The sequence below is a fragment of the Ixodes scapularis genome, unplaced genomic scaffold (assembly GCF_016920785.2).
Source record: "Ixodes scapularis isolate PalLabHiFi unplaced genomic scaffold, ASM1692078v2 PGA_scaffold10__122_contigs__length_95168666, whole genome shotgun sequence".
Lineage (NCBI taxonomy): Eukaryota > Metazoa > Arthropoda > Arachnida > Ixodida > Ixodidae > Ixodes > Ixodes scapularis.
In genome coordinates, this window is record NW_024609836.1 from 67,526,334 (window position 1) to 67,551,260 (window position 24,927).

The 24,927-nt window shown below is 50.4% G+C and overlaps 1 protein-coding gene, 8 non-coding genes and 18 pseudogenes across 9 annotated transcripts; all 27 read right to left on the minus strand.

Annotated features, from left to right (window-relative positions):
• Positions 1 to 3,757: 3,757 nt before the first annotated feature.
• LOC120844994 lies at positions 3,758 to 3,876 on the minus strand (annotated as a pseudogene).
• A 141-nt stretch (positions 3,877 to 4,017) lies between these two features.
• On the minus strand, positions 4,018 to 4,136 carry LOC120845022 (annotated as a pseudogene).
• Positions 4,137 to 4,277: 141 nt separating this feature from the next.
• On the minus strand, positions 4,278 to 4,396 carry LOC115315379 (annotated as a pseudogene).
• A 141-nt stretch (positions 4,397 to 4,537) lies between these two features.
• LOC115315338 lies at positions 4,538 to 4,656 on the minus strand (annotated as a pseudogene).
• A 141-nt stretch (positions 4,657 to 4,797) lies between these two features.
• Positions 4,798 to 4,916, minus strand: LOC115315411 (annotated as a pseudogene).
• Positions 4,917 to 5,057: 141 nt separating this feature from the next.
• On the minus strand, positions 5,058 to 5,176 carry LOC115315423 (annotated as a pseudogene).
• A 141-nt stretch (positions 5,177 to 5,317) lies between these two features.
• On the minus strand, positions 5,318 to 5,436 carry LOC115315403 (annotated as a pseudogene).
• Positions 5,437 to 5,577: 141 nt separating this feature from the next.
• LOC115315434 lies at positions 5,578 to 5,696 on the minus strand (annotated as a pseudogene).
• Positions 5,697 to 5,837: 141 nt separating this feature from the next.
• Positions 5,838 to 5,956, minus strand: LOC115315445 (annotated as a pseudogene).
• Positions 5,957 to 6,097: 141 nt separating this feature from the next.
• Positions 6,098 to 6,216, minus strand: LOC115315344 (annotated as a pseudogene).
• Positions 6,217 to 6,357: 141 nt separating this feature from the next.
• LOC115315356 lies at positions 6,358 to 6,476 on the minus strand. Its single transcript, XR_003917715.2, has one exon. It is a non-coding gene; the product is annotated as a 5S ribosomal RNA (ribosomal RNA).
• Positions 6,477 to 6,617: 141 nt separating this feature from the next.
• LOC115315367 lies at positions 6,618 to 6,736 on the minus strand. Its single transcript, XR_003917716.2, has one exon. It is a non-coding gene; the product is annotated as a 5S ribosomal RNA (ribosomal RNA).
• Positions 6,737 to 6,877: 141 nt separating this feature from the next.
• LOC115315407 lies at positions 6,878 to 6,996 on the minus strand (annotated as a pseudogene).
• A 141-nt stretch (positions 6,997 to 7,137) lies between these two features.
• On the minus strand, positions 7,138 to 7,256 carry LOC115315408 (annotated as a pseudogene).
• A 141-nt stretch (positions 7,257 to 7,397) lies between these two features.
• Positions 7,398 to 7,516, minus strand: LOC115315409 (annotated as a pseudogene).
• A 141-nt stretch (positions 7,517 to 7,657) lies between these two features.
• On the minus strand, positions 7,658 to 7,776 carry LOC115315410 (annotated as a pseudogene).
• A 141-nt stretch (positions 7,777 to 7,917) lies between these two features.
• LOC115315420 lies at positions 7,918 to 8,036 on the minus strand (annotated as a pseudogene).
• A 4,947-nt stretch (positions 8,037 to 12,983) lies between these two features.
• Positions 12,984 to 13,102, minus strand: LOC120844958. Its single transcript, XR_005716520.1, has one exon. It is a non-coding gene; the product is annotated as a 5S ribosomal RNA (ribosomal RNA).
• A 147-nt stretch (positions 13,103 to 13,249) lies between these two features.
• On the minus strand, positions 13,250 to 13,368 carry LOC120845006 (annotated as a pseudogene).
• A 150-nt stretch (positions 13,369 to 13,518) lies between these two features.
• On the minus strand, positions 13,519 to 13,637 carry LOC120845152. Its single transcript, XR_005716572.1, has one exon. It is a non-coding gene; the product is annotated as a 5S ribosomal RNA (ribosomal RNA).
• A 151-nt stretch (positions 13,638 to 13,788) lies between these two features.
• On the minus strand, positions 13,789 to 13,907 carry LOC121834931 (annotated as a pseudogene).
• A 3,013-nt stretch (positions 13,908 to 16,920) lies between these two features.
• Positions 16,921 to 18,673, minus strand: LOC115321285. The gene has a single exon (XM_040216965.3). It carries the CDS (start codon positions 18,671 to 18,673, stop codon positions 17,474 to 17,476), a length of 1,200 nt encoding a protein of 399 aa, XP_040072899.1. The 3' UTR covers positions 16,921 to 17,473.
• A 207-nt stretch (positions 18,674 to 18,880) lies between these two features.
• LOC121834953 lies at positions 18,881 to 18,999 on the minus strand. Its single transcript, XR_006077409.1, has one exon. It is a non-coding gene; the product is annotated as a 5S ribosomal RNA (ribosomal RNA).
• A 150-nt stretch (positions 19,000 to 19,149) lies between these two features.
• Positions 19,150 to 19,268, minus strand: LOC121834945. Its single transcript, XR_006077402.1, has one exon. It is a non-coding gene; the product is annotated as a 5S ribosomal RNA (ribosomal RNA).
• A 150-nt stretch (positions 19,269 to 19,418) lies between these two features.
• Positions 19,419 to 19,537, minus strand: LOC121834946. Its single transcript, XR_006077403.1, has one exon. It is a non-coding gene; the product is annotated as a 5S ribosomal RNA (ribosomal RNA).
• A 150-nt stretch (positions 19,538 to 19,687) lies between these two features.
• Positions 19,688 to 19,806, minus strand: LOC121834936. Its single transcript, XR_006077399.1, has one exon. It is a non-coding gene; the product is annotated as a 5S ribosomal RNA (ribosomal RNA).
• Positions 19,807 to 19,955: 149 nt separating this feature from the next.
• On the minus strand, positions 19,956 to 20,074 carry LOC120845024 (annotated as a pseudogene).
• Between the last annotated feature and the right edge of the window lie 4,853 nt (positions 20,075 to 24,927).

Sequence of the window (24,927 nt, forward strand, 5' to 3'; positions counted from 1 at the left end):
TCAAAGTTAACAGAACTGCACGTATGGTCGCAAAACGTTTCTGTCAACTCTACGGCTTTCTTTACACTGTTTTTGTCGCTACAAAAAATTGCCACGTCATCCGCATATGACAAGATGCGGACTTCAACAGTTTGTAACTTAAAACCTCGAATACAACTACTATGAATAACGCTTAAACAAAACGGTTCGAGAAAAATACAAAAAAGCAAGGGCGAAATGGGACAGCCTTGTCTCACGGAAGAAAGGAGAGGAACGCGTTCAGTCACACATTTGTTCACCACAAGTCGAGTGGCGCAATTTTTGTACGCCATACGTATACCATCACACAAAACTGCCCCTACATTTACATGGTCTAAAATAGCAAAAAGGACTTGATGGGACACCCGGTCAAAGGCCTTTTCCAGGTCGACTTGTAACATTGCCACTCTTTTTTCCATAGTGTCGCAACATTCCAAAATACTTCGTGCAACGTGCACGTTCGTTACAATACTCCTTCCCTTTATACCACACGTCTGGTGCGGGCCGACGATAATGCTAATGACACTTTGTAATCGTTCCGCTAACACTTTCATGAAAATCTTGTAGTCTACATTGGTCAGTGTGATAGGGCGGTAAGAACCAACGGAACGGAGTTTCAAGCGGTCTTCAGTTTTGGGAATAAAAATTGTGTGTGTGCACAAAAACGACGGGGGCAAAACATTAAGAGTATACGCTTCGGTAAACACACAGTGCAAAAACGGGGCAAGCTGATCTTTGAAAGCTTTGTAAAATTCTGCTCCTAAACCATCAGGGCCGGGTGACTTTCCCGGTTTTAAGTTGTCGATGGCTTTTTCTACTTCCCACAACATTATAGGTTGTTCTAACTTTTCTTTTAGTTCGTCTGCCAGCTTCGGCATTAACGGCAAATAAGAACTCCGAAACCCGTTCTTTTTAGGCTCACGATAGCTGAACAATTCTTTATAGTACTCAACAAACGCGCGTTGTATGTTCACGTTGTCGCTCGTCAGAACCCCCTGATACGAAATTTCCGTGATTTCATTTTGACTCGCATACTTTCTTTCAGCGCCTATCGCCCTTTTCGTGGGTAGCTCCCCAAGCGATAACCGGTTCCATCGCGCTCGCAGCATGGCCCCCTTGTATTCTTCGGTATCAAGAATTTCGAGGCGCTTTTTGATACTGATAATTTCATCCGAAAAAGAACCTGGCGATAGGCATTCTTCCAGCATCAACCTTTGAAGCAGGCTGTTTAACTCGCGCGTTTCTTTCTTTTCGTTATGCTTCAATAAGCTGGAGCGCTCGATGGAAGTCAATTTTATTTCCTGTTTAAACAGTTCCCATTTTACTCCAAATCCTTGCCCTTTTGCGCTCGCTGAATCTTCAAGATTTTTCCGAACTGCTTGTACAAAAAGCTCGTCTTCAAGGAGTTTGGAATTAAATTTCCACAAGTCCCACGTGAACTTTTTAGGCGTGTCTTTGGAGGAACAAATTAAAAAAGAAACAAGGCAATGATCACTGAACGACACGTGATCAACGGCGTATTGCTTGCACGCTCTTACAAGGTCGAGTGAGACATACGCTCTATCCAAGCGTGCATGACTCGCACCTTGGAAATGCGTGTACTTTAAACCTCTACCACGGGACGCGCAGTGGGCAATGTCTTCTAAATCGCACCGCTGAAGCATGTCGCAGAAAAACACGGTGCTCGCGTCCCGATACCTCACGCTATTTGACCTATCCTGCGGCGCGCACACACAATTAAAATCGCCCAATAATATAACTAATCGATCAGTTTGAACGTACTTTTCAATAAACTCGAAAAAAAATAAACGTTCCTCCGTCTTAATAGGGGCATAGATGCACACCACACGAAATTTGTAGTTGGAAATAATAAAATCGCACAAGACAAAGCGCCCCGAATCACAACTAACGACTTGTTCGACGGTCCCGATAGATTTCTTTAGAAATAAAAGACAACCCCCCGACGTCCCCCTAGCGTGGCTGACGCACACGTCATACCTCGCTTCAAAAAGCCGTACCATGTTCTCCGTCTGGGCCTCGCCTTCCATTTTTGTCTCTTGAACCGCGACTATATCCAGGTCATTCTCGATAAACAAGCGGTTTACCTGGTATTGGCGACGCCTGGCACAAAAGCCGCGCACGTTTAACGTGCCTACCCGTAAAGATCGTTCAAGGTTCATGAACGGTTGAAAGGGAGGCTAGACGAAGAACAAGGTAGGCTCGCAAAAAAAAAAAAGCGCTCGCGCAAGAAAAAGCCAATGGAAACAAAAATACTGTTGACACTTGCATTGACGTTTAGGCCCGAAAAGACTCACAGGGAGTCCTTCCTGCGACGATCGTCCGGCGGGACACGCGGCTTCGCCACGATACGACACTTCTTGATTCCTGGCACAGGCATCCCGCTGGCGGCCATTCCGCCGGTTGCAGCTGGTGCTGGCGCAGGGTCCCTCGGTCGCTTGAGAGTGGAGTCCATGTCTGTGTCCTGGCACTCTTCCACTCCGGCCTCGCTGTTTTGCACACCGGGATGGCCGGGCTTCGTTGCCGATGGACCGCATCCGGATATTGCTGGCTCATGGGGCAGGCGCTCCTTAGTGTCGTCGCTGGGCGTGACTTGCGCTTCGGATTTCTCCTCGGGGTTGCGCACGAAGGACGCTGCGTCAGGGTTGCCGTCGTCGTTGGGCGGGGGCGTACCACTAGGCTCCGTCGATGGCAGGGTGACGGGCGATGACCCTCCGACGGCTTCCTCTGCCTCCGCGTCATCCATGACGTAGTCGGTGTTGTCCTCCGACTTGCGGTCACGGGCGATAGACGCGTAGGTTTTGACGCAGTCTTCTGCTGCGTGGCCGTACCGGTGGCAGTCCGTACAGCGAGGGACGCGGCAATCTCGCCGGATGTGGCCCGTACGCCTGCACCTAAGGCACAGTGGGGCCCGTCCTGGCACAACGACGAGGACCTTGCAGCCTTCTAGGCGAATTTCGTGGGGGAGGCTGTCGACGGTACAACCGTCCTTGAGAGTCAGGCGTACCGTTCGGGTGTTTGACTCGACTGCCTCGAAACCCTTTTCCCTGAAGAGGTCTCGCGTTACGTCAGTCACTTTGCCGTACCGTTCCATCTCCTTTTTTACGTGACAGCTCGGCACGTCATAGGGCACCCAGTGCAGCTTGAGCCTGACTTCCACGTTGGCAGGGTCCATTACGAGGCACCGCCCCCCTTTTACGGTTAGTTCTTTAGCTTCCACTAACCTCTGCTTTGCTGCAAGCGAAGCCATCCGTAGCATCCAGACATGGTTCATCTGGTGCGGTCCCGCCGACACCAGATCTTTCAGCACTTGCAGCCGCAGCAGTTCGTCGCGGAAGTCTTGAATCCGGTATGGCCGGCCTTTTACGTCACAGTGCAGAATCACACAGTTCATGGCGATGTATCCATTGGGCAGGGGAGGCAAAATAATTTTGTACTCGTCAGGGTTTCCAGTGGCAGAATTAGCAGAAATACCACGGCCAGACGCGGCCGCTGTCACCGCTCCTACGGAGCTCATGATACACACGTCCGTTCGCTTCGGCTTCCGGAAGTGGAATCCCAGCGTGGTATGGCCGATGGCGATATGGAGGCTACCAGAAGGAAATAGGTAGATTGCAACGAAAGCGCTCTGCTTGTCTGGCTTTTTTCGTTCCATTCCCTAGCGCTTATATTTTAATTAATTAAAAAAGAAAGAAAGCACCAGCGTATTTAAAACAAAATGTGCCATCAGCACTCCGTGTTCCCAGGTGGTCTCCCTCGCAAGTACTGACGGAGCCCGATGCTGCTTAGCTTCGGTGATCGGACGAGAACCGGCGCATTCAGCGTGGTATGGCCGATGGCGATATGGAGGCTACCAAAAGGAAATAGGTAGATTGCAACGAAAGCGCTCTGCTTGTCTGGCTTTTTTCGTTCCATTCCCTAGCGCTTATATTTTAATTAATTAAAAAAGAAAGAAAGCACTAGCGTATTTAAAACAAAATGTGCCATCAGCACTCCGTGTTCCCAGGTGGTCTCCCTCGCAAGTACTGACGGAGCCCGATGCTGCTTAGCTTCGGTGATCGGACGAGAACCGGCGCATTCAGCGTAGTATGGCCGATGGCGATATGGAGGCTACCAAAAGGAAATAGGTAGATCGCAACGAAAGCGCTCTGCTTGTCTGGCTTTTTTCGTTCCATTCCCTAGCGCTTATATTTTAATTAATTAAAAAAGAAAGAAAGCACTAGCGTATTTAAAACAAAATGTGCCATCAGCACTCCGTGTTCCCAGGTGGTCTCCCTCGCAAGTACTGACGGAGCCCGATGCTGCTTAGCTTCGGTGATCGGACGAGAACCGGCGCATTCAGCGTGGTATGGCCGATGGCGATATGGAGGCTACCAAAAGGAAATAGGTAGATCGCAACGAAAGCGCTCTGCTTGTCTGGCTTTTTTCGTTCCATTCCCTAGCGCTTATATTTTAATTAATTAAAAAAGAAAGAAAGCACTAGCGTATTTAAAACAAAATGTGCCATCAGCACTCCGTGTTCCCAGGTGGTCTCCCTCGCAAGTACTGACGGAGCCCGATGCTGCTTAGCTTCGGTGATCGGACGAGAACCGGCGCATTCAGCGTGGTATGGCCGATGGCGATATGGAGGCTACCAAAAGGAAATAGGTAGATTGCAACGAAAGCGCTCTGCTTGTCTGGCTTTTTTCGTTCCATTCCCTAGCGCTTATATTTTAATTAATTAAAAAAGAAAGAAAGCACTAGCGTATTTAAAACAAAATGTGCCATCAGCACTCCGTGTTCCCAGGTGGTCTCCCTCGCAAGTACTGACGGAGCCCGATGCTGCTTAGCTTCGGTGATCGGACGAGAACCGGCGCATTCAGCGTAGTATGGCCGATGGCGATATGGAGGCTACCAAAAGGAAATAGGTAGATCGCAACGAAAGCGCTCTGCTTGTCTGGCTTTTTTCGTTCCATTCCCTAGCGCTTATATTTTAATTAATTAAAAAAGAAAGAAAGCACTAGCGTATTTAAAACAAAATGTGCCATCAGCACTCCGTGTTCCCAGGTGGTCTCCCTCGCAAGTACTGACGGAGCCCGATGCTGCTTAGCTTCGGTGATCGGACGAGAACCGGCGCATTCAGCGTGGTATGGCCGATGGCGATATGGAGGCTACCAAAAGGAAATAGGTAGATCGCAACGAAAGCGCTCTGCTTGTCTGGCTTTTTTCGTTCCATTCCCTAGCGCTTATATTTTAATTAATTAAAAAAGAAAGAAAGCACTAGCGTATTTAAAACAAAATGTGCCATCAGCACTCCGTGTTCCCAGGTGGTCTCCCTCGCAAGTACTGACGGAGCCCGATGCTGCTTAGCTTCGGTGATCGGACGAGAACCGGCGCATTCAGCGTAGTATGGCCGATGGCGATATGGAGGCTACCAGAAGGAAATAGGTAGATTGCAACGAAAGCGCTCTGCTTGTCTGGCTTTTTTCGTTCCATTCCCTAGCGCTTATATTTTAATTAATTAAAAAAGAAAGAAAGCACCAGCGTATTTAAAACAAAATGTGCCATCAGCACTCCGTGTTCCCAGGTGGTCTCCCTCGCAAGTACTGACGGAGCCCGATGCTGCTTAGCTTCGGTGATCGGACGAGAACCGGCGCATTCAGCGTAGTATGGCCGATGGCGATATGGAGGCTACCAGAAGGAAATAGGTAGATCGCAACGAAAGCGCTCTGCTTGTCTGGCTTTTTTCGTTCCATTCCCTAGCGCTTATATTTTAATTAATTAAAAAAGAAAGAAAGCACCAGCGTATTTAAAACAAAATGTGCCATCAGCACTCCGTGTTCCCAGGTGGTCTCCCTCGCAAGTACTGACGGAGCCCGATGCTGCTTAGCTTCGGTGATCGGACGAGAACCGGCGCATTCAGCGTGGTATGGCCGATGGCGATATGGAGGCTACCAGAAGGAAATAGGTAGATCGCAACGAAAGCGCTCTGCTTGTCTGGCTTTTTTCGTTCCATTCCCTAGCGCTTATATTTTAATTAATTAAAAAAGAAAGAAAGCACCAGCGTATTTAAAACAAAATGTGCCATCAGCACTCCGTGTTCCCAGGTGGTCTCCCTCTCAAGTACTGACGGAGCCCGATGCTGCATAGCTTCGGTGATCGGACGAGAACCGGCGCATTCAGCGTGGTATGGCCGATGGCGATATGGAGGCTACCAGAAGGAAATAGGTAGATCGCAACGAAAGCGCTCTGCTTGTCTGGCTTTTTTCGTTCCATTCCCTAGCGCTTATATTTTAATTAATTAAAAAAGAAAGAAAGCACTAGCGTATTTAAAACAAAATGTGCCATCAGCACTCCGTGTTCCCAGGTGGTCTCCCTCCCAAGTACTGACGGAGCCCGATGCTGCTTAGCTTCGGTGATCGGACGAGAACCGGCGCATTCAGCGTGGTATGGCCGATGGCGATATGGAGGCTACCAGAAGGAAATAGGTAGATCGCAACGAAAGCGCTCTGCTTGTCTGGCTTTTTTCGTTCCATTCCCTAGCGCTTATATTTTAATTAATTAAAAAAGAAAGAAAGCACTAGCGTATTTAAAACAAAATGTGCCATCAGCACTCCGTGTTCCCAGGTGGTCTCCCTCCCAAGTACTGACGGAGCCCGATGCTGCTTAGCTTCGGTGATCGGACGAGAACCGGCGCATTCAGCGTGGTATGGCCGATGGCGATATGGAGGCTACCAGAAGGAAATAGGTAGATCGCAACGAAAGCGCTCTGCTTGTCTGGCTTTTTTCGTTCCATTCCCTAGCGCTTATATTTTAATTAATTAAAAAAGAAAGAAAGCACTAGCGTATTTAAAACAAAATGTGCCATCAGCACTCCGTGTTCCCAGGTGGTCTCCCTCGCAAGTACTGACGGAGCCCGATGCTGCTTAGCTTCGGTGATCGGACGAGAACCGGCGCATTCAGCGTGGTATGGCCGATGGCGATATGGAGGCTACCAGAAGGAAATAGGTAGATCGCAACGAAAGCGCTCTGCTTGTCTGGCTTTTTTCGTTCCATTCCCTAGCGCTTATATTTTAATTAATTAAAAAAGAAAGAAAGCACCAGCGTATTTAAAACAAAATGTGCCATCAGCACTCCGTGTTCCCAGGTGGTCTCCCTCGCAAGTACTGACGGAGCCCGATGCTGCTTAGCTTCGGTGATCGGACGAGAACCGGCGCATTCAGCGTGGTATGGCCGATGGCGATATGGAGGCTACCAGAAGGAAATAGGTAGATTGCAACGAAAGCGCTCTGCTTGTCTGGCTTTTTTCGTTCCATTCCCTAGCGCTTATATTTTAATTAATTAAAAAAGAAAGAAAGCACTAGCGTATTTAAAACAAAATGTGCCATCAGCACTCCGTGTTCCCAGGTGGTCTCCCTCGCAAGTACTGACGGAGCCCGATGCTGCTTAGCTTCGGTGATCGGACGAGAACCGGCGCATTCAGCGTGGTATGGCCGATGGCGATATGGAGGCTACCAGAAGGAAATAGGTAGATTGCAACGAAAGCGCTCTGCTTGTCTGGCTTTTTTCGTTCCATTCCCTAGCGCTTATATTTTAATTAATTAAAAAAGAAAGAAAGCACTAGCGTATTTAAAACAAAATGTGCCATCAGCACTCCGTGTTCCCAGGTGGTCTCCCTCGCAAGTACTGACGGAGCCCGATGCTGCTTAGCTTCGGTGATCGGACGAGAACCGGCGCATTCAGCGTGGTATGGCCGATGGCGATATGGAGGCTACCAAAAGGAAATAGGTAGATCGCAGCGAAAGCGCTCTGCTTGTCTGGCCTTTCTCGTCCCATTCCCTAGCGCTTATATTTTAATTAATTAAAAAAGAAAGAAAGCACCAGCGTATTTAAAACAAAATGTGCCATCAGCACTCCGTGTTCCCAGGTGGTCTCCCTCGCAAGTACTGACGGAGCCCGATGCTGCTTAGCTTCGGTGATCGGACGAGAACCGGCGCATTCAGCGTGGTATGGCCGATTTTTTTTTTTTTTTTTCTTTATTGCAACTGGAACAGCACATGTCAGTTCAAATTAAAAAAGCGCTGCAAGTCTTCTGCAGGGCACGTTAAAAGGCTCTCATTTCTAAAAGAGATTTACAAAGACCTAGCCACCCGGGCTTAGGCTCGCGCGTAGAAAAAACACTCTCAACTTGCTTTACTAGTGAGAAAAAATAGAAGCGTACTTCTTTGACATTGGGGTCGGCATGCCTTACTGCCATGCGCGAGCGCCAAATACTACAAAGGCCCAAAAGAAAAAACATGTCAAAAGGCACACAGTCGTCATTCGTCACGTCCAAGAAACGAATACCTGATGGGGTGACTCGCAGCTCTTTCTTTAGCGTGCGCTGGAGCACATCCCAGAAAAAGACCGCATCCATGCAAAAAATGAAAACATGCTCAATAGTTTCAGGTTGCTTGCATAAAAGGCAATCGACCGTCCACGGGACATCAATACCCTTTTCCCTTAGCCACACCTTGACCGGCAACGTATTGGTGTGTAGCTTAAAAAAAAACGTTTTCACTGAATGTGGTACGCACATACGCTTCACTCGATTTAACACATCGTGGCCGCCATTACAGAAAAGTGTTCGATACATTGGCGTCGGGAACAAACTGACCACCAAATCGCGCGCGAGCGCTTTCTTGCTCACTAGAGACAAGTACTCCAAAGAAAAACGTGCAGACAAAAAGCGAACTGATTCAACAACCTCCTTTTGAAATCCCACGAGTCTTGTTGGCTCGACGCCGCAAGAGGAAACAAGAAAGGATGGCAAATGAGGAGACAGTTTTGTCTGGATGAAGGTGCGGATGAACGGTTGCTCCTGGTCTCGCAGAAAAAAGAAACGCGATACTAGCTGTTTAACAAACAAATGGGACAGCCCAAGCCCCCCGTGGCGTACCCGGTGAAAAAGATTGTCCCTCCTCATGGGTTCCCAGTTAGACCCCCAGATGAACAAAGCAAAAACACGGTGAAACTTCTGAACGTTAACACGTGCACAATGTATGGCTTGCAAAACATACCACATCTTTGAAATCAGAAAAATATTGCAAACTGCCGCCCTCGCAAAGATGGACAGATCACGGTGCTTCCAACGAGAAGCACGGCTGTCCAGATCGGCGGCGACCCCCGACCAAAATGTTTTGCTGCTGCGGTAGCAATTTAGAGGTACGCCCAGGTATGCGCAGGGCACGCGGTCCCAGCTAACGCCTTCGTACTCCGAAGGCGTTGTGGCCCATGCGCCGTGCCAAAACCCGCGGCACTTGTCCCAGTTTATGGCAGCGCCGGTCGCGTCACAGAAAGCCTTTGCCAAAGACACCGCGGCACTGACACTTTTCTTATCGCTGGAAAACACTGCGACGTCATCTGCGTAACTTATAACTTTTACCTCGGCATTTTCCAGCCGAAAACCCCGACAATCCTTACTGTTCAAGACGCTTAAACAAAAGAGCTCCAAATACAAATTAAATAAAAGCGGCGACATGGGACATCCCTGCCTCACGGACGTTCGCACGAAAATCGGCTCGGTCACCTCTTTGTTTATGACGAGACGTGTGGTGCAATCTTTATAGGCCATTTTGGCACCTTCCAAAATAACGTCTCCGACGTTCACACGATTTAAAACATCAAAAAGGACGTCGTGCCTGACACGATCGAAGGCCTTGTCCAAGTCTATTTGGAGCATGGCTACTTGGCCCATGCCCGCATCACACGCTTCCAAGACACTGCGCGCGACATGCACGTTCGTCGTGATGCTCCGGCCCTGGATCCCACACGTTTGGTGTTCCCCGATAAGTTTGCAAGCAACACTTTGAAAACGTCGCGCTAAAATCTTTGCAAAAACTTTGTAATCTACGTTACACAGGGTGATCGGGCGGTAACCAGTGATTCGCCGTAGTTTAGCGACGTCGTCACTTTTTGGTATAAAAACAGTATGTGTTCGCGTATAAGAAGGCGGTAACATTTTCCGCTCATACGCTTTACCAAAAACTTGTAACAATAAACTGGCGAGTACGCCCTTGAATTTCTTGAAAAACTCGGCACTTATTCCATCGGGTCCCGGAGTTTTCGAGTTTGGCAGGTCGTCTATCGCCCGTTCGACCTCTTGAAGAGTGATCGGCTGAGACAGGCTTTCCGCCTCCTCTTCAGCTAACTGCGGCAGCGCCTCAAGCAGCTTGACCCACGCGGGGGCCCCTTTCCCTTGAACTGGGCTCTCAAAAAGCTGCTTGTAGTGAGCCACAAACGCCTGCTGAATACTGCGTGGACATGTGCGCGTAACGCCGTCAACTTCAATTTCCGCTATCTCGTTTCGCACGGCGTACCGCTTTTCGTCTGCTAAGGCTCGTTTCGTTGGCTGCTCGCCCATGAGGTATTTCTCCGCCCGGGCTCGAACCACGGCGCCGCGGTAACGTTCTCGATGCAGCTGTTCTAGGCGCTCCTTAACGTTGTCCAAATCCTTTAAGCAGACGCCGGGGTTTGCACACTCCGCTCTAGAGAGCGCCAGCAGATCGGCGTTTAAACTCCGTTCAGCTTGACGCGCTTCGTGGGCCAAAAGAGACGACCTCTCTATCGCAAGCATCTTCACTTCCTGCTTTGCGGTCTCCCATGCCTCAAAAATGTCCTCTTCAGCGTTTTCAAAACCCGACTTAAAAATGTCACCGGCGCCCTTAACAAAATGTCCGTCGTCAAGCAGCTTCGTGTTCAGCTTCCAAAGCTTCCACTCAAACTTCGCCTTCGGCCGCGCCTTATTCCCGATCGTTGTCGCAACCAAGCAATGGTCGGAGAAAAACACTGGTGTGACGCGATACTTTGTTAACAACGCTGCCACGGAGGCCGAAACGTAAATCCTGTCTAAGCGAGCGTGGGAGGACGCCTGAAAGTGTGTGAAACGCATCTCCCGCGTTTCGTTTCTAACACTCCCAGCGTCTACCAGATCGAAATCTTCGAGCAACTCTTTTAATATCGTCGCGCTTCTGTCGGGGCGCTGCCCAGACGGCAGCCTGTCTATCGCCTGAACGACGCAGTTAAAATCCCCGCACAACACAACTGTCCTCTTACAATCTACAAAACGGCGCAAGCCAGAAAAAAAGGAAACTCGGTCTTTCACCGTATTGGGGGCATATACACAGATAAGCCGCCAATGAACTGCCGCAAACAAAAAGTCACACAAAATAAAACGACCTTCCATGTCGGTAGTTACTGATAACTCGAACAAGGACAACGATTTTTTTAAGAACAAAAAGCAACCACCCGATAAACCGACAGCGTGCGTAACACAAACTTCGTACGAAGATAAAAAGGGCTTAAGTGCATTCGTCACCTGCTCTTCCTCGGCCATCTTGGTTTCCTGCATCGCCAAGAAATCGGGTTTCTGGCTTTCCAACAAACGTTGTACTTGATATTGTTTCTTCCGCATGTTGAAACCGCGAACATTTAACGATGCGACCGTGATGGCCGGTTCAAGCGTGCAAATCATAAAAAAGGCTATGACGGGACACTTGCCTTGAAAACCCGCACGAAAGTTCATGAACCAGGCGTTGCCGCCTTACTGGCTGTCGCGGCGTGGCCCGCCGTCCGCGGGGCTGCCAGGTAGACGCTTGTACCTGCCGCGCTTGCTCGTTTTCCACCCCTGGTTCGGGACCGGTGTCATGGCGGCGCCCTCCCCGTCGCGACCACGCTTGGAGGAGTCCGCAGTCTCGTCCATGTCGTCGGTGTCTTCGGCATCCTTGCTGGGTGGGAGGACAGCGGGAGGCGCAGCCACGACGGCCTCGGGCGACGTCGCCGCAGGAGAAGGCGCAGCACCTTCCTCCGTCGGGGTGCTAGTTGCCGGCTCGTTGCCGTCGTTACCGTCGGCCCCGGCGCGTTGCTCCTGATGTTGTTCGGAGGTCTGGGGGGCGTCGCTGTTGAGGCCACACGCCGCCAGTTCGGCGTCCTCCGCCTCCATGATGAACGGGGATGGCTCGTCCGTCTCAGCTGCGCCGGTGACGCCGGCGTACGTCCGCACGCAGTCCTCCTTCTCGTGGCCGAAGCGGAAGCACTCCGTGCACTTCGGCACGCGGCAGTCGCGCCTGATGTGCCCGGGGCGCTTGCATCGCAGGCAGACCGGCGCTCTTCCGGGGATGACGATGAGGGTGTTCGCACCTTGAAGACGGAGCTGGTGGGGCATCCCGTCGGGTGTGGCATCGCTCTTCAGGGTCATGCGAACGAACCGAGTGGTAGATTCGATGCCCTCAAAACCGCTGACGCGCCACTTCTCACGTCCAACTTCCTTGACCTTGCCGTACGGCTCGAAAAGTTTTCGAACCGCCTCGTCGGGTACGTGGAACGGCACCCAGTGGATGCGAAGGCGAATCTCGGTGGTACAGGGGTCAATGACGAGGCAGCGGAGGCCCTTCACCTTGATTTCCTTGACGTTGAGGAGGCGTTCCTTGGCTTCCGGCGTGCGAAGCGTTGCTAACCACACATGGTTCATCTGGAAGGCGCCGAGCGAGACGATGTCTGGCAAGGCGCCGGTCCGTTTCAGCTCCTGGCGAAAATCCTCGATGCGGTAGGGCCGTCCCTTCAGGTCGCAGTGAAGAATCACGGAGTTCAAAAAAGTTGGCCCGGTGGGCATCGAAGGCAAAACAACCTTGTATTCTTCAGCGGTTGACGTTGAGGCATGAAAAACAGTAGTTCCACGGCCATCAAGGGCCGTTGTCGCAGCTCCGCTGGAGCCAGCCATCCTGCGACCGTTCTCGGCGAGTGCCAGAAGCAGAATCCCCGCATGGTATGGCCGATGGCGATATGGAGACTACCAAAAGGAAACAGGTAGATTGCAACGAAAGCGCTTTGCTTGTCTGGCTTTTCTCGTCCCATTCCCTAACGCTTATATTTTAGTTAATTAAAAAGAAAGATAGAAAGAAAGCACCAGCGTATTTAAAAAAAAAAAAAAGTGCCATCAGCACTCCGTGTTCCCAGGTGGTCTCCCTCCCAAGTACTGACGAAGCCCGATGCTGCTTAGCTTCGGTGATCGGACGAGAACCGGCGTATTCCGCATGGTATGGCCGATGGCGATATGGAGACTACCAAAAGGAAACAGGTAGATTGCAACGAAAGCGCTTTGCTTGTCTGGCTTTTCTCGTCCCATTCCCTAACGCTTATATTTTAGTTAATTAAAAAGAAAGAAAGAAAGAAAGCACCAGCGTATAAAAAAAAAAAGTGCCATCAGCACTCCGTGTTTCCAGGTGGTCTCCCTCCCAAGTACTGACGAAGCCCGATGCTGCTTAGCTTCGGTGATCGGACGAGAACCGGCGTATTCCGCATGGTATGGCCGATGGCGATATGGAGACTACCAAAAGGAAACAGGTAGATTGCAACGAAAGCGCTTTGCTTGTCTGGCTTTTCTCGTCCCATTCCCTAACGCTTATATTTTAGTTAATTAAAAAGAAAGATAGAAAGAAAGCACCAGCGTATTTAAAAAAAAAAAAGTGCCATCAGCACTCCGTGTTCCCAGGTGGTCTCCCTCCCAAGTACTGACGAAGCCCGATGCTGCTTAGCTTCGGTGATCGGACGAGAACCGGCGTATTCAGCATGGTATGGCCGATGGCGATATGGAGACTACCAAAAGGAAACAGGTAGATTGCAACGAAAGCGCTTTGCTTGTCTGGCTTTTCTCGTCCCATTCCCTAACGCTTATATTTTAGTTAATTAAAAAGAAAGATAGAAAGAAAGCACCAGCGTATTTAAAAAAAAAAAAAGTGCCATCAGCACTCCGTGTTCCCAGGTGGTCTCCCTCCCAAGTACTGACGAAGCCCGATGCTGCTTAGCTTCGGTGATCGGACGAGAACCGGCGTATTCAGCATGGTATGGCCGATTTTTTTTTTTTTTTTTTTTTTGCTTTATTGCAGGAGGAATGCAAAAACGGCAATGTCACTTAAAAAAATACTCTGCAAGACTTATTGCAGGGTACATTAAAATCCTCGCATTTCGAGGAGCGGTTTACAAATTTCTAGCCACTCGGGTTTCGTTTCACGGTTTGAAAAAACACTTTCCACTTGCTTAACAAGGCTGAAAAAATAATGATGCACTTCTTTCACACTAGGGTCCGCATGACGGACCGCCATGCGCGACCTCCAAATACTGCACAAACCCAACAACATAATCATATCAAAAGGTATGCCATCATCGTTACTCACATTCAAGAAACGTATGACTGATTGGCTAATGCACAATTGTTTCTTCAACGTGCGCTGCAGCACGTCCCAAAAAAATACCGCATCCCAGCAAAAAATGAAAACGTGCTCGATGGTCTCAGGTTTCTTACATAAAATACAGTCTACCGACCACGGAACATCAATACCCTTTCCTTGAAGCCACACCTTAACGGGCAGTGTATTGGAATGCAGTTTAAAAAAGAACGTTTTAACGGAAGGGGGAACGCACATATTCTTCACTCTCTTGAGCACATCTTGGCCCCCGCTACAGACTACAGTTCTATACAACGGGTTTGGAAACAAACTTATCAATAAATCGCGTGTAAGTGTTTTCTTGCTAACAGCAGACAAATACTCAAAAGAAAAACGGGCAGACAAAAATAACACTGCGTCTACCACCTCCTTTTGATATCCCACTAATCTCCTAAGTTCGCCGCCATGGGACGAAACGAGAAAGGATGGCAAATGAGGAGACAATTTGGTTTGTATAAATGTACGTATGAAAGGATGCTCTTGGTCTCGTAGAAAAAAGAATCGGGACACAATCTGTTTGCAAAACAAATGCGAGAGACCGAGACCACCGTGACGAATCCGATGGAAAAGATTGTCTCTCCTCATCGGCTCCCACTCTGAATTCCAAATAAACGTGGCAAAAACACGGTGAAATTTCTGCACATTCAAGCGAGCACAATGAATGGCCTGCATCACGTACCATAATTTTGCAATGAGAAAAATATTACATACTGTCGCTCTGGCAAATATGGACAGCTCACGCTGCTTCCAACGGGAAGCGCGTCTGTCCAGGTCGGCGGCGACTCCCGACCAATAGGGTTTGCTTTGCCTGTAACATTGTAGTGGCACACCGAGGTAAGTGCACGGCACACGGTCCCAACACACCCCTTCAAACACCGAAGGGGTTGTGGCCCACTCTCCGTGCCAAAACCCACGGCACTTGCTCAAATTTATGGCTGCCCCTGTAGCCTTACAGAAGTCTCTTGCCAACTTCACAGCCGCGCTAATACTTGGCTTATCGCTACAAAAAACCGCGACATCATCTGCATAGCTCATGACTTTTATCTCCTCATTTTCCATCCGGAATCCGTGACATTGATTACTGTTCTGAACACTTAAACAAAAAAGTTCCAAATAGAGGTTAAACAATAACGGCGACAAGGGACATCCTTGTCTTACGGATGTTCGCACACGTATCGGTTCAGTCAATTCCCTGTTCACAATGAGCCTAGTGGTACACTCTTGGTACGCCATTTTAACCCCGTCCAAAATACGCTCGCCCACATTCACGTGCTTTAAAACATCAAAAAGGACATCGTGCTTAACACGATCGAAAGCCTTATCTAGGTCCAGTTGAAGCATGGCAACTTGGCCCATGCCATCGTCACACGCCTCCAAAACAGTTCGGGCAACGTGCACATTCGTCAAAATAGATCGACCCTGTATTCCACAGGTCTGATGCTCTCCAATGAGCTGGCAGGCAACACTCTGGAACCTCCTCGCTAGGATTTTAGCAAAAATCTTGTAATCTACATTACACAGAGTTATCGGGCGGAAACCAGTGACTTGACGTAGTTTCGCAACGTCATCACTTTTGGGAATTAACACAGTGTATGTACGTGAAAAAGACGGCGGCAGTACTTTCCTTTCGTATGCTTTACAAATCACTTCTAAAAAAAGCGGAGCGATTACGGTTTTGTATTTCTTATAAATTTCGGCGCATAGCCCGTCCGGTCCTGGCGTTTTCGAGCTCGGCAAATCGTCTATTGCTCTCTCGACCTCTTGAAGAGTGATCGGCTCTGTGAGGTTTTCCTTCTCCTCTTCCGTTAGTTGCGGCAGGGACTCTAGAAGTTTTCCACACATAGGGTCCTGCCTTCCTTTAACTTGGGTTTCAAAAACTTGCCTATAGTGTGCGACAAACGCCTGCTCAATACTACCGGGGCTCGTGTTAATCACTCCGTTGTACTCGATTTCGCCAATTTCGTTGCGAAGCGCGAACCTTTTCTCATCCGCCAAAGACCGTTTAGTAGGCTGTTCTCCCATCAAGTACTTCTCTGATCGAGTCCGAACAATGGCTCCGCGGTAACGCTCTTGGTGAAAATGCGCCAGGCGTTGCTTAACCGTTTCCAAATCTTTAAGAGCTGTGCCGGGTCGCTCACACTCAGCTCTTGACAGAGCTTGCAAATCTTCGATTAAGCCACGTTCGTCGCAACGCGCCTCGTACGCTAAAATCGACGACCTTTCGATAGCGAGCATCTTCACTTCCTGTTTGATGAGCTCCCATGTCTCGAATATATCGTCCCTTGCGGTTTTAAAAAACGTTTTGAAGACGTTATCTACCGCTGCAAGAAAACTTTCATCGTCAAGCAGTTTTGTGTTAAGCTTCCACAGCTTCCAGTTAAACTTGGCCTTCGGCGGCGCTTTTTCGCCGATCGTTGTCGAAATCATGCAATGATCCGAAAAAAACACTGGTGTGACGCGATACTTTCTTAGCATTGCTGCCGCGGAGGCCGATACGTATACTCTATCTAGGCGCGCATGAGACGACGCTTGGAAATGGGTGAAACGAATCTCGCTCGTTTCGTTCGTCACCGTTCCGGCGTCAACCAAGTCAAAGTCTTCAACCAGTTCGCTTAAAACTTGCGCACTCTTGTCGCTACTCCGCCTCAGGGGCGTTCTGTCTGCTGCCCTTACAACGCAGTTAAAATCGCCCAACAACACAATCGTTTTATCACAATCTAGAAAACGGCGTAAGCCAATAAAAAAGGAAACACGGTCTTTAACCGTACTAGGCGCATACACACAAACAATTCGCCACTGAAAAGACGCCAAAGAAAAATCGCACATGATGAACCGCCCTTCCGTGTCGGTGGTTACAGCTAACTCCGACAAGGGCAGGGACTTTTTAAGAAAAAGAAAACATCCGGCAGAAAAACCAACCGCGTGGGTGACACAAACTTCGTACGACTGCAGAAAAGGCCTAAGCGCACTAGCAACCTGTTCCTCCTCAGCCATTTTAGTCTCTTGCACCGCTAAGAAATCGGGTTTCTCTTTAAGCAGCAAACGCTGCAATTGGTATTGTTTTTTCCTGGCGCTCAAACCTCGAACATTTAGCGATGCGACCGTTATTGCTGGTTGGAACGTACAAATCATGTGTTTTGCTGTAGCACTTGCCTTGGCATTCGGACGTCAGTCTTTGTAACCAGGCGTTAGCCGCCTTACTTGCTGTTGAGTCGCCTCCGGTCATCTGGGGTTAAGGTGGGCGTGGGCTGGAAACGCCCCTTCTTTGTCCTCTCCATCCAAGGGTTGGGCCTGGGTGTCATGCCCGGCGTCGATGGAGGGTTCTCGTCGAGGCCACGCTTGATGGACTCGGTGGTTTCGTCCATAGTGTCGTGACCTTCGGAAGGCGCCTTCTCGAAAGTCGGGGGGGATGCCTCGCGCGGGGCTACGGTCTTCTCCATTGGCGTCGCCGTGGGAGGGGGTGCCGCGCTGCCTGGTTCAGGAAAGCCACCAGCCACCTCCTTCTTGTCCTTTACAGGCGAGACTTCAGTCGAGCCGTCCGCTCCAACAGGATGACTGCTGGGCTCACCAGACGGTGAAGCTTCGTCTTGTTGTCCCTGAGCGGAACGCTCAGCCTCGTCGATTTCCATGGTCAGGGGCGAAAGGTCTTCCGCCGCCGCTCCACCAGTTACTCGGGCGTAGGTCTTTACGCACTCCTCCTTCTCGTGGCCGAAACGTGAGCACACCGAGCACTTAGGCACGCGGCAGTCGCGCCTGATGTGCCCGGCACGCTTACAGCGCAGGCAGACCGGCGCCCTCCCCGGGATTACGATAAGGACGTTCGCCCCCTGAAGCCGCAGCTGATGAGGCATTCCGTCGGGCGTGACGCCGCTCTTCAGCGTCATGCGTGCCACCCGGGTAGTCGACTCGATGCCCTCGAATCCCTCGACGCGCCACTTCTCACGTGCGACTTCTATAACCTTGCCGTAGGGTTCCAAAAACTTGCTCACCGCGTCGTCCGTCACATGATACGGGACCCAATGGAGGCGTAGACGGACTTCCGTGCTGCTGGGGTCGATGACGACACACCTCAGGTCCTTCACCTTCAACTCTTTGCAGTCGATGAGCCGCTTCTTGGCTTCCGGCGTTCGCAGCGTGGCCAACCAGACATGGTTCATCTGGAAAGCACCGAGCGCCACAATCTCGGACAGGACGGCGCACCGCTTCAATTCTTGCCGGAAATCTTCAATACGATAGGGGCGGCCTCTCAAATCGCAGTGCAAAAGTACTGAATTTAAAATAGTTGCACCCATTGGGATGGGAGGCAACACCACCTTGTAGTCGTCGGCAGACGATGACGCAGCAAAAGTACCGCGGCCAACTGGGGCCGTTGTCGCAGCTCCGTTGGAGCCAGCCATCCTGCGACCGTTCTCGGCGAGTGCCAGAAGCAGAATCAGCATGGTATGGCCGATGGCGATATGGAGCCTACCAAAAGGAAATAGGTAGATTGCAACGAAAGCGCTTTGCTTGTCTGGCCTTTCTCGTCCCATTGCCCAACGCTTATACCTTAATCAATTTAACAAAAACGAAAGAAAGCAACGGCGTATTTTAAAAAAAAAAAAATGTGCCATCAGCACTCCGTGTTCCCAGGTGGTCTCCCTCCCAAGTACTGACGGAGCCCGATGCTGCTTAGCTTCGGTGATCGGACGAGAACCGGCGCATTCAGCGTGGTATGGCCGATGGCGATATGGAGGCTACCAAAAGGAAATAGGTAGATTGCAACGAAAGCGCTTTGCTTGTCTGGCCTTTCTCGTCCCATGGCCCAACGCTTATACCTTAATCAATTTAACAAAAACGAAAAAAAGCAACGGCGTATTTTAAAAAAAAAAAAATGTGCCATCAGCACTCCGTGTTCCCAGGTGGTCTCCCTCTCAAGTACTGACGGAGCCCGATGCTGCTTAGCTTCGGTGATCGGACGAGAACCGGCGTATTCAGCATGGTATGGCCGATGGCGATATGGAGCCTACCAAAAGGAAATAGGTAGATTGCAACGAAAGCGCTTTGCTTGTCTGGCCTTTCTCGTCCCATTGCCCAACGCTTATACCTTAATCAATTTAACAAAAACGAAAAAAAGCAACGGCGTATTTTAAAAAAAAAAAAATGTGCCATCAGCACTCCGTGTTCCCAGGTGGTCTCCCTCTCAAGTACTGACGGAGCCCGATGCTGCTTAGCTTCGGTGATCGGACGAGAACCGGCGTATTCAGCATGGTATGGCCGATGGCGATATGGAGCCTACCAAAAGGAAATAGGTAGATTGCAACGAAAGCGCTTTGCTTGTCTGGCCTTTCTCGTCCCATTGCCCAACGCTTATACCTTAATCAATTTAACAAAAACGAAAAAAAGCAACGGCGTATTTTAAAAAAAAAAAAATGTGCCATCAGCACTCCGTGTTCCCAGGTGGTCTCCCTCCCAAGTACTGACGGAGCCCGATGCTGCTTAGCTTCGGTGATCGGACGAGAACCGGCGTATTCAGCATGGTATGGCCGATGGCGATATGGAGCCTACCAAAAGGAAATAGGTAGATTGCAACGAAAGCGCTTTGCTTGTCTGGCCTTTCTCGTCCCATTGCCCAACGCTTATACCTTAATCAATTTAACAAAAACGAAAAAAAGCAACGGCGTATTTAAAAAAAAAAAAATGTGCCATCAGCACTCCGTGTTCCCAGGTGGTCTCCCTCCCAAGTACTGACGGAGCCCGATGCTGCTTAGCTTCGGTGATCGGACGAGAACCGGCGCATTCAGCATGGTATGGCCGATTTTTTTTTTTTTTTTTTTTTTTTTTTTCTTTATTGCAACTGGAACAGCACATGTCAGTTCAAATTAAAAAAGCGCTGCAAGTCTTCTGCAGGGCACGTTAAAAGGCTCTCATTTCTAAAAGAGATTTACAAAGACCTAGCCACCCGGGCTTAGGCTCGCGCGTAGAAAAAACACTCTCAACTTGCTTTACTAGTGAGAAAAAATAGAAGCGTACTTCTTTGACATTGGGGTCGGCATGCCTTACTGCCATGCGCGAGCGCCAAATACTACAAAGGCCCAAAAGAAAAAACATGTCAAAAGGCACACAGTCGTCATTCGTCACGTCCAAGAAACGAATACCTGATGGGGTGACTCGCAGCTCTTTCTTTAGCGTGCGCTGAAGCACATCCCAGAAAAAGACCGCATCCATGCAAAAAATGAAAACATGCTCAATAGTTTCAGGTTGCTTGCATAAAAGGCAATCGACCGTCCACGGGACATCAATACCCTTTTCCCTTAGCCACACCTTGACCGGCAACGTATTGGTGTGTAGCTTAAAAAAAAACGTTTTCACTGAATGTGGTACGCACATACGCTTCACTCGATTTAACACATCGTGGCCGCCATTACAGAAAAGTGTTCGATACATTGGCGTCGGGAACAAACTGACCACCAAATCGCGCGCGAGCGCTTTCTTGCTCACTAGAGACAAGTACTCCAAAGAAAAACGTGCAGACAAAAAGCGAACTGATTCAACAACCTCCTTTTGAAATCCCACGAGTCTTGTTGGCTCGACGCCGCAAGAGGAAACAAGAAAGGATGGCAAATGAGGAGACAGTTTTGTCTGGATGAAGGTGCGGATGAACGGTTGCTCCTGGTCTCGCAGAAAAAAGAAACGCGATACTAGCTGTTTAACAAACAAATGGGACAGCCCAAGCCCCCCGTGGCGTACCCGGTGAAAAAGATTGTCCCTCCTCATGGGTTCCCAGTTAGACCCCCAGATGAACAAAGCAAAAACACGGTGAAACTTCTGAACGTTAACACGTGCACAATGTATGGCTTGCAAAACATACCACATCTTTGAAATCAGAAAAATATTGCAAACTGCCGCCCTCGCAAAGATGGACAGATCACGGTGCTTCCAACGAGAAGCACGGCTGTCCAGATCGGCGGCGACCCCCGACCAAAAAGTTTTGCTGCTGCGGTAGCAATTTAGAGGTACGCCCAGGTATGCGCAGGGCACGCGGTCCCAGCTAACGCCTTCGTACTCCGAAGGCGTTGTGGCCCATGCGCCGTGCCAAAACCCGCGGCACTTGTCCCAGTTTATGGCAGCGCCGGTCGCGTCACAGAAAGCCTTTGCCAAAGACACCGCGGCACTGACACTTTTCTTATCGCTGGAAAACACTGCGACGTCATCTGCGTAACTTATAACTTTTACCTCGGCATTTTCCAGCCGAAAACCCCGACAATCCTTACTGTTCAAGACGCTTAAACAAAAGAGCTCCAAATACAAATTAAATAAAAGCGGCGACATGGGACATCCCTGCCTCACGGACGTTCGCACGAAAATCGGCTCGGTCACCTCTTTGTTTATGACGAGACGTGTGGTGCAATCTTTATAGGCCATTTTGGCACCTTCCAAAATAACGTCTCCGACGTTCACACGATTTAAAACATCAAAAAGGACGTCGTGCCTGACACGATCGAAGGCCTTGTCCAAGTCTATTTGGAGCATGGCTACTTGGCCCATGCCCGCATCACACGCTTCCAAGACACTGCGCGCGACATGCACGTTCGTCGTGATGCTCCGGCCCTGGATCCCACACGTTTGGTGTTCCCCGATAAGTTTGCAAGCAACACTTTGAAAACGTCGCGCTAAAATCTTTGCAAAAACTTTGTAATCTACGTTACACAGGGTGATCGGGCGGTAACCAGTGATTCGCCGTAGTTTAGCGACGTCGTCACTTTTTGGTATAAAAACAGTATGTGTTCGCGTATAAGAAGGCGGTAACATTTTCCGCTCATACGCTTTACCAAAAACTTGTAACAATAAACTGGCGAGTACGCCCTTGAATTTCTTGAAAAACTCGGCACTTATTCCATCGGGTCCCGGCGTTTTCGAGTTTGGCAGGTCGTCTATCGCCCGTTCGACCTCTTGTAGAGTGATCGGCTGAGACAGGCTTTCCGCCTCCTCTTCAGCTAACTGCGGCAGCGCCTCAAGCAGCTTGACCCACGCGGGGGCCCCTTTCCCTTGAACTGGGCTCTCAAAAAGCTGCTTGTAGTGAGCCACAAACGCCTGCTGAATACTGCGTGGACATGTGCGCGTAACGCCGTCAACTTCAATTTCCGCTATCTCGCTTCGCACGGCGTACCGCTTTTCGTCTGCTAAGGCTCGTTTCGTTGGCTGCTCGCCCATGAGGTATTTCTCCGCCCGGGCTCGAACCACGGCGCCGCGGTAACGTTCTCGATGCAGCTGTTCTAGGCGCTCCTTAACGTTGTCCAAATCCTTTAAGCAGACGCCGGGGTTTGCACACTCCGCTCTAGAGAGCGCCAGCAGATCGGCGTTTAAACTCCGTTCAGCTTGACGCGCTTCGTGGGCCAAAAGAGACGACCTCTCTATCGCAAGCATCTTCACTTCCTGCTTTGCGGTCTCCCATGCCTCAGAAATGTCCTCTTCAGCGTTTTCAAAACCCGACTTAAAAATGTCACCGGCGCCCTTAACAAAATGTCCGTCGTCAAGCAGCTTCGTGTTCAGCTTCCAAAGCTTCCACTCAAACTTCGCCTTCGGCCGCGCCTTATTCCCGATCGTTGTCGCAACCAAGCAATGGTCGGAGAAAAACACTGGTGTGACGCGATACTTTGTTAACAACGCTGCCACGGAGGCCGAAACGTAAATCCTGTCTAAACGAGCGTGGGAGGACGCCTGAAAGTGTGTGAAACGCATCTCCCGCGTTTCGTTTCTAACACTCCCAGCGTCTACCAGATCGAAATCTTCGAGCAACTCTTTTAATATCGTCGCGCTTCTGTCGGGGCGCTGCCCAGACGGCAGCCTGTCTATCGCCTGAACGACGCAGTTAAAATCCCCGCACAACACAACTGTCCTCTTACAATCTACAAAACGGCGCAAGCCAGAAAAAAAGGAAACTCGGTCTTTCACCGTATTGGGGGCATATACACAGATAAGCCGCCAATGAACTGCCGCAAACAAAAAGTCACACAAAATAAAACGACCTTCCATGTCGGTAGTTACTGATAACTCGAACAAGGACAACGATTTTTTTAAGAACAAAAAGCAACCACCCGATAAACCGACAGCGTGCGTAACACAAACTTCGTACGAAGATAAAAAGGGCTTAAGTGCATTCGTCACCTGCTCTTCCTCGGCCATCTTGGTTTCCTGCATCGCCAAGAAATCGGGTTTCTGGCTTTCCAACAAACGTTGTACTTGATATTGTTTCTTCCGCATGTTGAAACCGCGAACATTTAAAGATGCGACCGTGATGGCCGGTTCAAGCGTGCAAATCATAAAAAAGGCTATGACGGGACACTTGCCTTGAAAACCCGCACGAAAGTTCATGAACCAGGCGTTGCCGCCTTACTGGCTGTCGCGGCGTGGCCCGCCGTCCGCGGGGCTGCCAGGTAGACGCTTGTACCTGCCGCGCTTGCTCGTTTTCCACCCCTGGTTCGGGACCGGTGTCATGGCGGCGCCCTCCCCGTCGCGACCACGCTTGGAGGAGTCCGCAGTCTCGTCCATGTCGTCGGTGTCTTCGGCATCCTTGCTGGGTGGGAGGACAGCGGGAGGCGCAGCCACGACGGCCTCGGGCGACGTCGCCGCAGGAGAAGGCGCAGCACCTTCCTCCGTCGGGGTGCTAGTTGCCGGCTCGTTGCCGTCGTTACCGTCGGCCCCGGCGCGTTGCTCCTGATGTTGTTCGGAGGTCTGGGGGGCGTCGCTGTTGAGGCCACACGCCGCCAGTTCGGCGTCCTCCGCCTCCATGATGAACGGGGATGGCTCGTCCGCCTCAGCTGCGCCGGGGACGCCGGCGTACGTCCGCACGCAGTCCTCCTTCTCGTGGCCGAAGCGGAAGCACTCCGTGCACTTCGGCACGCGGCAGTCGCGCCTGATGTGCCCGGGGCGCTTGCATCGCAGGCAGACCGGCGCTCTTCCGGGGATGACGATGAGGGTGTTCGCACCTTGAAGACGGAGCTGGTGGGGCATCCCGTCGAGTGTGGCATCGCTCTTCAGGGTCATGCGAACGAACCGAGTGGTAGATTCGATGCCCTCAAAACCGCTGACGCGCCACTTCTCACGTCCAACTTCCTTGACCTTGCCGTACGGCTCGAAAAGTTTTCGAACCGCATCGTCGGGTACGTGGAACGGCACCCAGTGGATGCGAAGGCGAATCTCGGTGGTACAGGGGTCAATGACGAGGCAGCGGAGGCCCTTCACCTTGATTTCCTTGACGTTGAGGAGGCGTTCCTTGGCTTCCGGCGTGCGAAGCGTTGCTAACCACACATGGTTCATCTGGAAGGCGCCGAGCGAGACGATGTCTGGCAAGGCGCCGGTCCGTTTCAGCTCCTGGCGAAAATCCTCGATGCGGTAGGGCCGTCCCTTCAGGTCGCAGTGAAGAATCACGGAGTTCAAAAAAGTTGGCCCGGTGGGCATCGAAGGCAAAACAACCTTGTATTCTTCAGCGGTTGACGTTGAGGCATGAAAAACAGTAGTTCCACGGCCATCAAGGGCCGTTGTCGCAGCTCCGCTGGAGCCAGCCATCCTGCGACCGTTCTCGGCGAGTGCCAGAAGCAGAATCCAGCATGCATGGTATGGCCGATGGCGATATGGAGGCTACCAAAAGGAAATAGGTAGATTGCAACGAAAG